General features: G+C 41.4%; 1 protein-coding gene across 10 annotated transcripts in view; it reads right to left on the bottom strand.

Annotated features, from left to right (window-relative positions):
- LOC112234605 (LIM domain only protein 7) overlaps positions 1-15,887 on the bottom strand; it is a 121,546-nt gene that overhangs the window by 8,608 nt on the left and 97,051 nt on the right. For 8 of the 10 annotated variants that reach the window (XM_024402836.2, XM_024402828.2, XM_024402817.2 and 5 more), the window contains 6 exons: positions 14,847-15,008; positions 10,514-10,701; positions 10,171-10,234; positions 4,355-4,405; positions 1,178-1,203; positions 440-547 (listed from right to left, as the gene is read on the bottom strand). In XM_024402836.2, the coding sequence (XP_024258604.1) occupies positions 440-547; positions 1,178-1,203; positions 4,355-4,405; positions 10,171-10,234; positions 10,514-10,701; positions 14,847-15,008 (599 nt within the window). The remainder of the gene's footprint in view (positions 1-439; positions 548-1,177; positions 1,204-4,354; positions 4,406-10,170; positions 10,235-10,513; positions 10,702-14,846; positions 15,009-15,887) is intronic. The other 2 variants (XM_024402870.2, XM_024402863.2) reach the window with 2 other exon arrangements.

The raw sequence follows: 15,887 nt of genomic DNA, 5'->3' as shown, positions 1-15,887 counted from the left end.
ACAAAAAAATAATTTCCACATTTTAGTCTACCAAAACCTAAGTAAAGGGCAATTGGAAGACACGGATTGGATGAAGTCGACCTAACTCCTGAGAACGAAAACAATCCCAAAGTTTCACCTTCAACCGCTCAGCTCTACATTCCAGCTTCGTTCCCCAGAGTAGGTAAACCTTGTTAGATTTTCTGCCAAGCTTCTATGTCTCATTAAGAAATTAGGCCTTTTGACCTGCGGGGAATACAGAGTGGAGGAATAACGAGCCTTGGCTTCTAGTCTACAGCTGCTCTGCAGGGGTCAGGCTGGACACATTTCTATCTCTCTACCTCCATAAATAGACCTCGGGAGTCATTCACAATGTACACACACACACACTTCAAACAAACAAAACAAACAATCAAAAACACACACAACAATCAACTCCCCCCACCCCACACACTGTTACCTGTAGGAGTCTCTCCTGCTCCTTCTGCCATTTCTCCTGCCTCCTGCGCTCCTCCTCCGGGTCACAGGACAAGCGGTTAGAGGAGGGAGTGATGGAGGCAACGGGCATCTGATGGAGGAGAGGAAGAGTAGAGTAGAGAAGAGACATTGCCATTATTCCTTTATAGGTGAACAAATTTATCCTGCAAATACACAAATTAATTTATTGTTTTTTCTTCATCTGATGTTTGAATATAAGTAATTCTTACAGTATCTTAATCACACTAAATCAACAAAGCTATTTGAGTCTCCCCAGCCCTTATACATATTGTCATGCATATCACTTGTTTTTCATTTAAATGTTTCCTTGTTTATGTATTAACATGCTACCCATGTACAGCATTTCAGTGTCTATCACTAAGATGAAAAGTTCAAACTTGAGCTGTTAGTTATATTATTCCTCCAGTCAACCTTTTCAAAGTGAGCCACAGATGCTTCAGTTCACCATCCAATTTCAAAGATTGAGTTATTGTATGAACAATGTCACAAAGGTTGGGACTAGCATTTTCAATCAAGGAGTTTAAGGGGGCTCAGGATCCTGCCCCTGGTGTGGTAGTTAAATAACCCATTACTATCCCACACAGTAAAGATGTCACTCACATTGATGGGTCAATGCATTGTAAAAACTTAAGACCATAAACACGTACTTGAGAGAAAAAAAACAACCACTTGCTTGTAAATATGAAATAGAATTGCTTACATCTGATTTTGCTGACTCTGATCCTCCTTGAAAAAGAATAACAATCATCAAATAAATTGATCTAATGTTAACAGTCACATCTCAGAATGATATATACAGCATTCAGTATATGCTGCCATGAGAAGCATTGTTCCTGTATTCTAAAATACTACATCATTGTCATGTTTGTTAAGACAGTTAAAAGTTTGCTAAAGCAGACACACAGACTGACACCTAGGATAGATATAATACATGTATTTAAATATCACACACCTGGAGGCTACACAAGCTACCATACAGACCAAAAGCTGACAGGCTTGTTCAAATCTCAACTCTTATCTGAGGTTGAGTGTGTGTTTAGATTTGACCTTTTCAACTTCTAAAACTTTTAAATGCTGTTTAAACTTTAACCAAACCCTCAGCTATAATTTGAGATTTTAAATCAAGCCTGAAGCAAACAAGATGCATTTAAAATTCACCTACAGTCTTATACAGTCCTTATACAGACCTACAGTCCAATATTGCCACAAAGAGTCTATGATTTTGGCAGAATAACAGTCCCTGACTGCTGAATAGTAGGTCCCAACATACTGTTGGTGTGTTACCAAAGTACATCACACTAAATAGATTCAACTTATTAACATCTCATCATTTTTGTATTTTAATGGATATAACAACCAACATGCACAAGATGCAAAGAGTCAAAAAAGGCAACAGTCACCAAAATGCATGTTGATGCATGCAAAAGCATTGGCTATTAGTAATAACACAAGAGCAAAAGCACAGCACAGCAAAGCATGCAAGGTTGAAAAGGAGGGGAGCCAATGTGTGACACCTGGACATCATACCAACATACTGTACCATTCACCTGACAGCATATGACACCCGAGTTAGCCTTGTGATGGCATTACTTTCTAGACTTATGGCTTAGTGAATAGCCCAGAGCCATAGATATGCACTACATTACCAAAATTATGTGGACACCTGCTCGTAAAACATCTCATTCCAAAATCATGGGCATTAATATGGAGTTAGTCCCCCCTGCTGCTAAAACAGCCTCCACTCTTCTGGGAAGTCTTTCCAATAAATGGTGGAACGCTGCTGCAGGTACTTGCTTCCATTCAGTCACAAGAGCATTAGTGAGGTTGTGCACTGATGTTGGGTGATTAGGCCCGGCTCGCAGTCAGCGTTCCAATTCATCCTAAAGGTGTTCGATGGGTTTTTATTGATTTTAATTGTATTTTTTTTTTTTACCTTTATTTAACTAGGCAAGTCAGTTAAGAACAAATTCTTATTTACAATGACAGCCTACCAGGGAACAGTGGGTTAACTGCCTTGTTCAGGGGCAGAACGACAGATTTTTACCTTGACAGTAACGGGGATTCAATCCAGCAACCTTTTGGTTACTGACCTAACGCTTTAACCACTAGGCTACCTGCCACCCCAAAGCGGTGATGGCTCTGTGCAGGCCAGTCAAGTTCTTCCACATCGATCGCGACAAACCATTTCTGTATGGACCTCGCTTTGTGCACGGTGGTATTGTCATGCTGAAACAAGAAAGGGCCTTCTCCAAACTGTTGCCACAAAGTTGGAAGCACAGAATTGTCTAGAATGTTATTTTATGCTCTAGCGCTATGATTTTCCTTAACTGGAACTAAGGGGCCCGAGCCATGAAAAACAGCCCCAGACCATTATTCCTTCTGCAGTTGGCACTATGCAGTTGGCACTATGTATTCGGGCAGGTTGTGTTCTTCTGGCATCTGCCAAACCCAGATTAGTCTGTCGGACTGCCGGATGGTGAAGCATGATTTATCACTCCAGAGAACACATTTCCACTGCTCCTGAGTCTAATGGCGGCAAGCTTTACACCACTCCAGCTGAAGCTTGGTATTGCGCATGGTGACCTTAGGCTTGTGTGTGGCTGCTTGGCCATGGAAACCCATGTCATGAAGTACCCGACGAACAGTTCTTGTGCTGACCTTGCTTCCAGAGGCAGTTTGGAACTCAGTAGTTATTGTTGCAACCTAAGAAAAATGATCTTTACGATCTACACACTTCAGCACTCCCCGGTCCAGTTCTGTGAGCTTGTGTGGCCTACCATTTCGAAGCTGAGTCGTTGTTAATCTTAGACGTTTCCACTTCTCAATAACCACACTTACAGTTGACTGGGGAAGCTCTAGCACGGCAGAAATGGACTTGCTGGAAAGGTGGCATCATATGACGGTGCCACATTGAAAGTCACTGAGCTCTTCAGTAAAGCCATTCTACTGCCAATGTTTGTCTATGGAGATTACATGACTGTGTGTTCGATTTTATAGACCTGATCGCAACGGGTGTGGCTGAAATAGCCAAATCCACTAATGTGAATGGGGTGTCCACATACTTTTGTATATAAAGTATAGTGTATATCGCTATCCTATATGGCTCTGGAACAGACTAGAATTGATCATTGATCAAAACACAAGCAAGAAGTGAGAATTTTGTAACCACTTCTATGGAGTCCAGTAGATTGGTATGTTGGTATGGCATTCTGACATGCTGTCTCCCCTTTGGTGCTTCAAAGTGTTGGTGAAAACACAACTTTCTAGTCAAGTGTATCCCAACCCTCTACTGAGGGATCCTCAGACGGTTCTCAATTTGGTTTTAACCCTGAACTAGCCACCTGATTCAACTAATCAAGGCCTTTGTGATTAGTTGTCAACTCAGAGCTGCAACAGAAATGTAGATAGATTGCTGGTCCCACAAGAGAGGGTTGGGAAATACTGGTCTAGACTCATCGAGCTCAGTGTCTCTGGGAGAATCACCACACACTCAACCCAGTTTATCACAGAGGTAGAACAGTGCACTGAAACTGGGCCCTGAGAAGCCCGGGTGTGGGAGGGAGGGGGAGACCAGTGGAGTTACACTCACTCAGTACCAGATCAGATGGAAAAAAGCAGTAGATTTTAAGCAGCGGGCCCAGGATGGATCCCTAGGGAACTCCTGAGTATTCAACTGTTTGTCTCAATCTTTCAATAATCATGATTAGGTTAATAAGTCATAGATGAAACAAAACCTGTATACCAGGAACGTCCTTAGGAGAACCACTGGGATAGATAGAAAGAGATGGAAGCCTAGAGCACCCAGCCTCTTGATAGTTACACAGACCATTGATAATAACCCTTCACCAACACCAGGACTCGATCAGGGGTGTTTTACCTTGTTCAAAAAACTCTGACCTCCGTTTTAAATTTTTCATGGATATGGGTTCTACATGAGAGATGGAAAAATCAGAACAGGGTCAGAGAGCGTAAGAGAGTGGGAGAGAAACTTTGAAGTAATGGCTTCAATCAGCAGGCACGTGCACAGATATGGTTCTACCTGTGCATAGCACATGCCCCTTTGCCCTTCTAGTCTCCAAATTGCCCTTTTGGGTGGTAGTATTTTTTTTGTATACATATTTTGTCACTGTTGTTTGGAACCTACTGCCCGCAAGACAAGCCTTTAAGTTCACTAGCCACCATCCTTTCTGTTGGTTGCACCTGTTGATCTGCCCTGTATGGAGCTTGCGTGCGGCCGGTTGCGCCTTTTGCACAGTCTGTCCTGTACGTAGAATCCGTGCACCTGTTATCCAAACATGTATGCCTTGATAGATGCGGTCACTGGTTGAGTGTGTGTAGCTAGCTAGTTTAAATATCAACAATAGTGCCACAGCAGCATAATATTTGATTAACACTTGATTTAGCCTACAGCATGATCAATATTCAGTCTGGTTAGCTGATATGTGCAACAGAGAGAGGCAGTAAGACATAGAGGTAAATCACAATCAATAAAAGAAATTGAGGTGGCTAACAAGCAGATTTACATCAATCATCAATGGTCAGCTGATTGCCCACACTCTTTTCCCAATGTCATTAATGTCTCAAGGAGTCACTGCAACAGAGGCATATGGTATGTTATAATTTTCGAGATATGAATTATGAAAGCTCTGTGCACGGCCCTGCTATCATGGCATGGGGAACTTCAATCAAGATCTCCATTCTCCACTATTGGACACATAACAACTACATTAGGATTATGTCATCACACTGAAAATAAAAACAATCATATGCAGGGCCAGCTCCGGGCATAAGCAATTTTCTTGGGGGGGAACTCAGTTGGGGTCTGAACTTACTCTTGAGAGTTAGAATAGTCCAATACACAAGGTGTAAGTTCAAAATGTGGTTGTGCATCAGCAGTTTTCCTCTTGTTTTGTGAGTCATTGACAGTCACTCATTTATCCATGTCATTTAACCATTTTTTGATCGATAAGTTAGTCCAGCCAGTTATCTAAACTTGTATTAATCATTGCAGAATACCAACCGGGCACGCAGGGCATTGTTTTGTTAGTCACTCTCACTCAGATATCATTAAAATTGCAACATGTGTAGAATTGCAAGAAATTAGCTTTAAAACTGAAAAAAATATATTTCAGTCTCTTGAAAATTTATTGGAATTGCGTGACATTTTTTTATAAAATCCCCCCACCAAAAAAATCTACACCCGATTGCGAAATGTGTAGACTTGCAGGAAAAAAGCATACATTTTTCACCCCACCGTCAAAAGGAGGCCATTAAAAGGGGGCCCTCTTGGTGGTCTCCCATAGGGCCCCCAAAAGTCTAGAGCTAGTCCTGATCATATGTGAGGTCTGCCCAGGTCTTTCCAAAAATGCTCACACAGACATACCCTACATTACAAGGAAACAGTACATCATCATATTTGTATTTGTATTAATTATGGATCCCCATTAGCTTCAGCTACTCTTCCTGGGGTCCAGCTAAATTAAGGCAGTTTAAACCATTTAAAAAATATTACAATACATTCAAGGTTTTCACAACACAATGTGTGCCCTCCACCACTAGCACATATCTACTGTACAAAATCCATAGGTACATGTGTGTATAGTGCGTGTGTTATCTTGTGTGTGTATGTAATGTTTTTGCATTGCCCCCCCTACGTTGCTGCTACTCTCTGCTATTATCTATTCATAGCCACTTTAATAACTCTAGTTCCATGTACATAATTACCTCAATTACCCCGACACCGGTGCCCCCGCACATTGACACATTGACTCTGTACCGGTACACCCTGTATATATATAGCCCCGCTATTGTTATTTACTGCTGCTCTTTAATTATTTGTTATTCTTATCTTTTACTCTTTTTTTGTATTTTCTTAAAACTGCATTGTTGGTTAAGGGCTTTGCAAGTAAGCATTTCACTGTAAGGTCAACACCAGTTGTATTCGGCGCATTTGATGTTCGTGTTGCTTCACAGTCCCCACTGACCCAAAAGGTGTATTTTTATCTGTTTTTTAAAAATCTAATTGTATTGCTTGCATCAGTTACTTGATGTGGAGTTCCATGTAGTCATGTCTCTATGTAGTACTGTGCGCCTCCCATAGTCTGTTCTGGACTTGGGGACTGTGAAGAGAACTCTTGTGGCATGTCTTGTGGGGTCTGCATGGGTGTCTGAGCTGTGCGCCAGTAGTTCATACAGACAGCTCGGTGCATTCAACATGTCAATATCTCTCATAAATACAAGTCAATCGCTCTTCCACTTTGAGCCAGGAGAGATTGACATGCATATTATTATATTAGCTCTCTATGTACATCCAAGGGCCAGTCGTGCTGCCCTGTTCTGAGCCACTTGCAATTTTCCTAAGTCCCTTTTTGTGGCACCTGACCACATGACTGAATAGTTGTCCAGATGCGACAAAACTCGGGCCTGTATGACCTGCCTTGCTGATAGTGCTGTTAAGAAGGTAGAGCTGCGCTTTATTATGGACATACTTCTCCCCATCTTAGCTACTGTTGTATCAATATGTTTTTACCATGACATTTTACAAACCAGGGTTATGCCAAGCAGTTTAGTCACCTCAACTTGCACAATTTCCACATAATTTATTAGAAGATTTAGTTGAGGTTTAGGGTTTAGTGAATGATTTGCCCCAAATACAATGCTTTTAGTTTTAGAAATATTTAGGACTAACTAATTCCTTGCCACCCACTCTGAAACAAACTGCAAATCTTTGTTAAGTGTTGCAGTCATTTCAGTTTTTGTAGTAGCTGACATGTATAGTGTTGAGTTATCCGCATACATAAACACACTGGCTTTATTCAAAGTGGCATGTCATTAGTCAAGAACAAAAAAAGTAAGGGACCTAGACAGCTGCCCAGGGGAATTCCTGATTCTACCTGGATTATGTTGGAGTGGCTTCTATTAAATAACAACCTATGTGTTCTGGTAGACAGGTAACTCTTCATCCACAATGTAGCAGGTGGTGTAAAGCCACAACACATAAGTTTCTTCCAGCAGCAGACTATGATCGAAAATTTCAAAGGCTGCACTAAAAAAACATCAATGTCTCTAAGCCAATCATTAGTCATTTGTGTAAGTGCTGTGCTTGTTGAATGTCCTTCCCTAAAAGTCTGAAAGTTTGTTGACAATTTGTTTACTGTAAAATAGCAATGTATCTGGTCAAACACAATTAACATTTTTTTACTAAGTGTTGAGAATAGGCTGATTGGTCGTCTATTTGAGCCAGTAAAGGGGACTTTAGTATTCTTAGGTAGCGGAATGATTTTTGCTTCCCTCCAGGCCTGGGGGCACACACTTTCTAGTGGGTTTAAACTGAAAATATTGCAAATGGGAGTCACTACAGACCCTGGTTCGATTCCAGGCTGTGTCACTACCGGCCGTGATTGGGAGTCTCATAGAGTGGCGCACAATTCGCCCAGCGTCGTTGGGGTTAGGGTTTGTAAATAGTCATTGTAAATAAGAATTTGTTCTTAACTGACTTGCCTAGTTAAATAAATAAATAAATAAAAAAAACTATATGAATGATGGAGATGAGTTTGCCTTTTTTTCCCCAAAATGTAAATTAAGGTGCTCCAAAGCTTTTTACTATCATTCTTTATGTCATTTATCTTTGTTTCATAGTGTAGTTTCTTCTTCTTTTTATTCAGTTTAGTCACATGATTTCACAATTTGCAATACGTTTGCCAATCTGTTCTGCAGCCAGACTTATTTGCCATTCCTTTTGCCATTCCTTTTTTCAAATCCTCATCAATCTATGGGGATTTAATCGTTTTTACAGTCATTTTCTTAATGGGTGCATGCTTATTAGTAACTGGAATAAGCAATTTCATAACTGTGTCAAGTGCAGTGTCTGTTTGTTCCTCATTACACACCACAGACCAACAAATATTCTTTACATCAACAACATAGGATTCACTACAAAAGTAGTAAATACGTGATCAATACATGTTGATGATTTCATTCCTGTGCTGTTTGTAGCTACCCTGGTAGGTTGACTGATAACCTGAACCAGGTTGCAGGCACTGGTCACAGTTTGAAGCTTTTTCTTGAGTGGGCAGCTTGATGAAAGCCAGTCAATATTTTAATCACTCAGAAAATGTTATCAGTACATTGTATTAATATAGATTCAATGTGACCATGCAACAAACCAAAATCTATTTTTTTCTCTCACAATGATGTGCTATGTCAATGTCCTTACCAACCTTGTCACAACTTTTGGAAAATATACCTCTCTGTTGATGTCACATACATTATTAATAATTTCACATGTTATCCAGATACTGACTTTTAGCACTTGGTAGTGTATAGCATGGTGGTAAGCTGCCATCAGGAAACTAGGCGTATGTCGCGGGTCACTACTTCACAGGAGAGCCACTTGAATGTAAACTTTAAAGAAAATCAAAATGTGGTTATTGGCAGAAATGCCTTCAACAAACACGTGAACTTTCATGTGCCTTAATAACAAACTTGTATACCATCTGTAAACATTAATAAAATAGTTAAATTACGAGCCTAGTTGGTTAAGCCAAAGAAAAAGTCAGCAACCTTCCGGCTAGCCATGATTGGCTGAGATAATGAGTGGGCTTGACATGCCGAGAGATGAGTTTGGATTGTCTATTTGAGCTGGTCAGTGTGTCTAGGTAATCCTGTCTAACGCAGCTTTTTTTTTTTTATCAATCGTATATTAAAACTGCATGAGTGTTGCTCTCCACTTTCTGGAGGACTGAGTTTTTAAATCAGTGGAATTAGAGTATGATAGCTAAGGAGAGGGAGAAAACACCTGTCTCTAGATTATATCTTCAAACTAAGGGCAACCCTGGCATCCGACAGGAAATGCATCCAACCATGAATGATGAGTGAATGGTGAATGATGATTAGTCTAGCTAGCTACATTTTCAGATATTACACCTTTCTAATTTTGACAGAAAGAACCATTTGCTTGGCTAGCTATAGCCTAATATTAGCTAGCTACCACAAACTTGGTTGGTTATTTACCTGGAGATTCATGCAGGGTAGTAACGTCATGAGTTGTGATTATGGTTCATTGTTTACCTAGCTAAGTAGCTAACATTAGCTGGCTGGTTGGTTGGCAATCTGCAGATTCATGAAGGGCAGTAAGGCGTAGCTAGCTATATGTCTTAACAAAAGACTTCACTATGCAAGTACCCATTTTGGGTGAGTTTGTAAATTCAGTCTAGCCATCTACTCTGATTTCAGAGCACTCTTGTCTGAGTGTGCCAGGGAGCGCAGAACAACTGTTGAATTTACGAACACTCAACACCCGTTGAATATGGCCGGTGTCAGGAAACGTCGGCAAAAATAAATAGCGGTCCTATTGTAGCTGTTAAAAGCTAACCGTGTCAAGGAATTCATGTAAAAACAAGTTCGGTATTTGTAGTTAATGAATAACAGTTTTGTTTGAATCAATAATAACAAACCAAGTGTTTTTACAGCATACAATTTTCAGCTGCACACTCTGATCAAGTCATGTGGTGGCATGCGCAAACAAAATGTGTAAATGTACATCATTATACATAATTGAACAATGGGCATTCACCACCAGAAACACATACAGTCCCAAAGAGAGAACGTTGTCCTTGCTTTCTCAAACGTGTTCCTGTTAATAAAGGCTAGTCATAACTTCTCTGGTTAGTAGATCTGCTCTATGTTCTTTACCTTTGTTTCTCACGGTCACTGTCTCATCACGGAAGCCTCCATTCACTCCATTGGATGCTACATCCTGCAACAAGATGAATTAAAAGCCTGTTGAGAACTGTCTGGGGTTTTATCAGTACATACATTGTATTCATATAGATTCAATGTGAACATGCAACAAACACAAATCACACGTTTTTTCACAATGATGTCCTATGTCAATGTTCTTACCAACCTTGTCACAACATGTTTGCAGATTTGTGATGTATCAAGTTTATTTGGGTATTTGTGAGTAACATATCAATAAGCTAATAAGAAACATTTGAACATTATCAACACCACGAGGTCTTCCTGTAAAACTCACAATGATTGGTTGGGTAGTGACCTTCTTGGTGGTTTCCATGGATCCCCGAGAGGTGAAATCCAAGCTGGTGGTTGCGTTAATGGTGGTTGTGTCGGGGAAACCTATAACTGTTGGATGATGATCCATACTGGTCAGATTGATGGTCTTATGGCTTTTAAACGGCAGGGAAGGTAGGTCTCTGTCCCAGTCTGAACATCGTAGACGTGTGTCAATGGCAAAGATACAAGTTTTTGTGTGTGTGTGTGTGTGTGTGTGCGTGTGCGTGCGTGTGCGTGCGTGTGCGTGTGTGTGTGTGTGTGTGTGTGAAAATGTATGTGTAAGAGATAGTGTGTGGGCGTGAAAGCACAACATTAGGAAAGGTACTAGTACTTAGGATAGGTACTACTATACAACTATAGTACACAGAGTACTTACAGTATTTTCTGCATGGTATAATAATAGTAAAGACATCAAAACTATGGATATAAGATATGCATTCAGTCTTGGCATTCTCTCAACCAGATTCATGAGGTAGTCACCTGGAATGCATTTCAACTAACAGGTGTGCCTTGGTAAAATTAATTATTTTTCTTTTCTCCTTAATCCGCTCGAACCAATCAGTTGTGTTGGGACAAGGTAGAGGTGGTATACAGAAGATATTTTACCCTATTTGGTAAAATACCAAGTACATATTATAGCAAGAACAGCTCAAATAAGCAAAGAGAAATGACAGTCCATCATTACTTTAAGACATGAAGGTCAGTCACTCTAGAAATTTTCAAGATTTTTGAAAGTTTCTTCAAGTGCATTCGCAAAAACCATTAAGCGCTATGATGAAACTGGCTCTCACGAGGGCCGCCACAGGGAAGGAAGACTCAGAATTACCTCTGCTGCAGAGGATATATTCATTAGAGTTAACTGCATCTCAGATTGCAACCCAAATAAATGCTTCACAGAGTTCAAGTAAGAGACACATTTCAACATCAACTCTTCAGAGGAGACTACGTGAATCAGGCCTTCATGGTCGAATTGCTGCAAAGAAACCACTACTAAAGGACACCAATAATAATAAGATAATGGCTTGGGCCAAGAAACACGAGCAATGGACATTAGACCGGTGGAAATCTGGCCTTTGGTCTGATGAGTCCAAATTTGAGATTTTTGGTTCCAACCGCCGTGCCTTTGTGAGATGCAGAGTATGTGAACGGATGATCTCCATAGAGTGGGGAGAACAAGTATTTGATACACTGCCGATTTTGCAGGTTTTCCTACTTACAAAGCATGTAGAGGTCTGTAATTTTTATCATAGGTACACTTCAACTATGAGAGACGGAATCCAGAAAATCACATTGTATGATTTTTAAGTAATTAATTAGCATTTTATTGCATGACATAAGTATTTGATCATCTACCAACCAGTAAGAATTCCGGCTCTCACAGACCTGTTCGTTTTTCTTTAAGAAGCCCACCTGTTCTCCACTCATTACCTGTATTAACTGCACCTGTTTGAACTCGTTACCTGTATAAAAGACACCTGTCCACACACTCAATCAAACAGACTCCAACCTCTCCACAATGGCCAAGACCAGAGAGCTGTGTAAGGACATCAGGGATAAAATTGTAGACCTGCACAAGGCTGGGATGGGCTACAGGACAATAGGCAAGCAGCTTGGTGAGAAGGCAAAAACTGTTGGCGCAATTATTAGAAAATGGAGGAAGTTCAAGATGACGGTCAATCACCCTCGGTCTGGGGCTCCATGCATGATCTCATCTTGTGGGGCATCAATGATCATGAGGAAGGTGAGGGATCAGCCCAGAACTACACGGCAGGACCTGGTCAATGACCTGAAGAGATCTGGGACCACAGTCTCAAAGAAAACCATTAGTAACATGCCGTCATAGATTAAAATCCTGCAGCGCACGCAAGGTCCCCTTGCTCAAGCCAGCGCATGTCCAGGCCCGTCTGAAGTTTGCCAATGACCATCTGGAGGAATGGGAGAAGGTCATGTGGTCTGATGAGACAAAAATAGAGCTTTTTGGTCTAAACTCCACTCGCCATGTTTGGAGGAAGAAGAAGGATGAGTACAACCCCAAGAACACCATCCCAACCGTGAAGCATGGAGGTGGAAACATCATGCTTTGGGGATGCTTTTCTGCAAAGGGGGCAGGACGACTGCACCGCATTGAGGGGAGGATGGATGGGGCCATGTATCGCGAGATCTTGGCCAACAACCTCCTTCCCTCAGTAAGAGCATTGAAGATGGGTCGGGGCTGGGTCTTCCAGCATGACAACGACCCGAAACACACAGCCGGGCAACTAAGGAGTGGCTCCGTAAGAAGCATCCCAAGGTCCTGGAATTGGCCTAGCCAGTCTCCAGACCTGAACCCGATAGACAATCTTTGGATAGAGCTGAAAGTCCGTATTGCCCAGCGACAGACCCGAAACCTGAAGGATCTGGAGAAGGTCTGTATGGAGGAGTGGGCCAAAATCCCTGCTGCAGTGTGTGCAAACCTGGTCAAGAACTACAGGAAACGTATGATCTCTGTAATTCCAAACAAAGGATTCTGTACCAAATATTAAGTTCTGCTTTTCTGATGTATCAAATACTTATGTCATGCAATAAAATGCAAATTCATTACTTAAAAATCATACAATATGATTTTCTGGATTTTTGTTTTAGATTCCGTCTCTCACAGTTGAAGTGTACCTATGATACAAATTACAGACCTCTACATGCTTTGTAAGTAGGAAAACCTGCAAAATCGGCAGTTTATCAAATACTTGTTCTCCCCACTGTATGTGTGGTTCCTACTGTGAAGCATGTAGGAGGAGATGTGATGGTATGTGGGTGCTTTGCTGGAGACACTGTCAGTGATTTATTTAGAATTCAAGGCACACTTTACCAGCATGGCTACCACAGCATTCTGCGGCGACACGCCATCCCATCTGGTTTGCGCTTAGTGGGACTATCTTAGTGGGACCATTTGTTTTCAACAGGACAATGACCCAGCACACTTCCAGGCTGTGTAAGTGCAATTTGACCAAGAAGGAGAGTAATGGAGTACAGCATCAGATGACCTGGCCTCCACAATCGTCCTCAACCCAATTGAGATGGTTTGGGATGAGAAAAAGTGCTCAGCATATGTGGCAACTCCTTCAACACTGTTGGAAAAGGATCCCAGTTGAAGCTGGTTTAGAGAATGCCAACAGTGTGCAAAGCTGTCAAGGCAAATGGTGGCTACTTTGAAGAATCTAAAATATATATTTTCATTTTTTTAAACACTTTTTTACTTACTACATGATTCCATTTGTGTTATTTCATAGTTTTGATGTCTTCACTGTGATTCTACAATGTAGAAAATAGTAAAAATAAAGAAAAACCCTTGAATGTGTAACTTTTGACTGGTACTGTACGCTACCACTTGGAAGGGAAAATAAGGTTGTTGTTATGGTGTCATTCTAAAGAACAGCGGGGATAACAGAGAAACCTCCTTCCACACCCATGCACAATCTACAAACCCCTAGCTTTGCCAACAGGTTTACACTCTCTCCTACAAAAGCATCTATTTTGATATGCATTACACATTCAACAGATCACACAAATCAATACAATGACTGATATTTTGGTGGTGTAATCGTGATATAGTAGGATGTGTAAACCTGTTGGTGAAAACATACAGTGAGCTCCAAAAGTACTGTGACAATTACATTTTTGGAATCAGCTTTAATTTGATGGTATTTTCCTCCATATCGGGTTAACCCGTTTAGACATAACAGCACATTACACAAAAGTATTGAGGGTAGTTGTGGGTAGTTGACAGTCTGCACTTTAACCTCATACTCATTGTATCATTTCAAATCCAGTGCTGGAGTACAGAGCCAAAAGACCAAGTTCGGACCTGTAGGATCTTGTGCCTGAGTATGAGTTAGTTCTCCACAAGGTAGACACCACATAAGGAATGCACAAAGGAGAACAGAGGGAGACAGAAACACAAACAGACTGTCAGGCAGACAGACAGACATAGAAGGAGAAACAGAAGTATAGAAACACAAGCATACAGAAAGTGAGAGAGAGACAGGCAGGCAGAGACGGGGAAACTATAGACAAGGAAGATAGACAAAACTGGGCACACATATCACTAACTAAAGGGTTATCCCAGAACAGAGGACTAGAAAACGAAGGAAATGATCATTAAACTGCCATTAAATAATTGAGCCATGATACCAGAAAAATTTACTGACCAGTTTAACATGTCGCAATAGTTTACCAACACAGCAAACATAAATAACACTGACATTCTACAAATACTCTGTAACAACACACACATTCTCTCTCTCTAGTCGTCTACTCACTGTTCCTGCCGTGACGGCGTATGTCCATTGTAAGGCTTCCCTGCTGCAGAGCTTGCTCTGTGCTGCTCTTCCACTTGCCGTAGCTCATCTCTGCCACCCTTTGCCCGCTCACCGACATCACCTCATCGCCCACCTGCAGTTGGCACAGCTCGGCTGGGCTGCCTGCGGGGCACAGAGAGGGGCAGCGAGGTCAGATAGAGAGGGTAAAGAAGGAACAGAAGGAAGGAACAGTGGTCAGATATAGAGTGTAGAGTGCACAGAGGGTGAGATAGATATGTAGAGAGGGAATTGTGTCTCAGATGTAGGGGCAGAGAAGGCATTGGGGTGAGTAATAGAGAGGGCAAGACAGGTGTCACAGTAGTGATGTAGACCAGTCAAGATACATTTAAACTGTTGCAATAGAGAGATACAGAGATAGGACAAGGCAGCGATTGCAATAAATCATCTCAACTTTTTAAAGTGGCTTCAGCTTCTTGTCTCCTTCCCTCATTTACATTGATGAGAAAGAACTGGACTACTGAAAAGTCAGGGGTGGAATGACAATAGGTATCAGGTACTCCCCTAGTACATACAGTATAGGCTAGAGAGAGACAACCCCAGCAAATCTGACCTAGATAGAGGCTACCCTACATAAGGCCTGGCACATGATCTGCTACTGACTACTTATCTTCTCGTCATTTTAAGAAACATTAGTGTGTTGAAAATGCCTAGCCACTTGTATTTGCATACACTTCAAAATACACCAGACACGCCACTATGGGTTTCTTCACGGTACCCAAACCAAAAAGAGATTTAATGCATTGCTTAGTTACAGTGCCTTGCGAAAGTATTCGGCCCCCTTGAACTGGGAGACACACCAAACATGTGGAAGAAGGTGCTCTGGTCAGATGAAACCAAAATTGAACTTTTTGGCAACAATGCAAAACGTTATGTTTGGCGTAAAAGCAACACAGCTCATGACCCTGAACACACCATCCCCACTGTCAAACATGGTGGTGGCAGCATCATGGTTTGGGCCTGCTTTTCTTCAGCAGGGACAGG

Source organism: Oncorhynchus tshawytscha, linkage group LG03 (genome assembly GCF_018296145.1).
Source record: "Oncorhynchus tshawytscha isolate Ot180627B linkage group LG03, Otsh_v2.0, whole genome shotgun sequence".
In the NCBI taxonomy this organism is placed as follows: Eukaryota; Metazoa; Chordata; class Actinopteri; order Salmoniformes; family Salmonidae; genus Oncorhynchus; species Oncorhynchus tshawytscha.
This window is presented reverse-complemented; position numbering and strand designations above follow the sequence as displayed.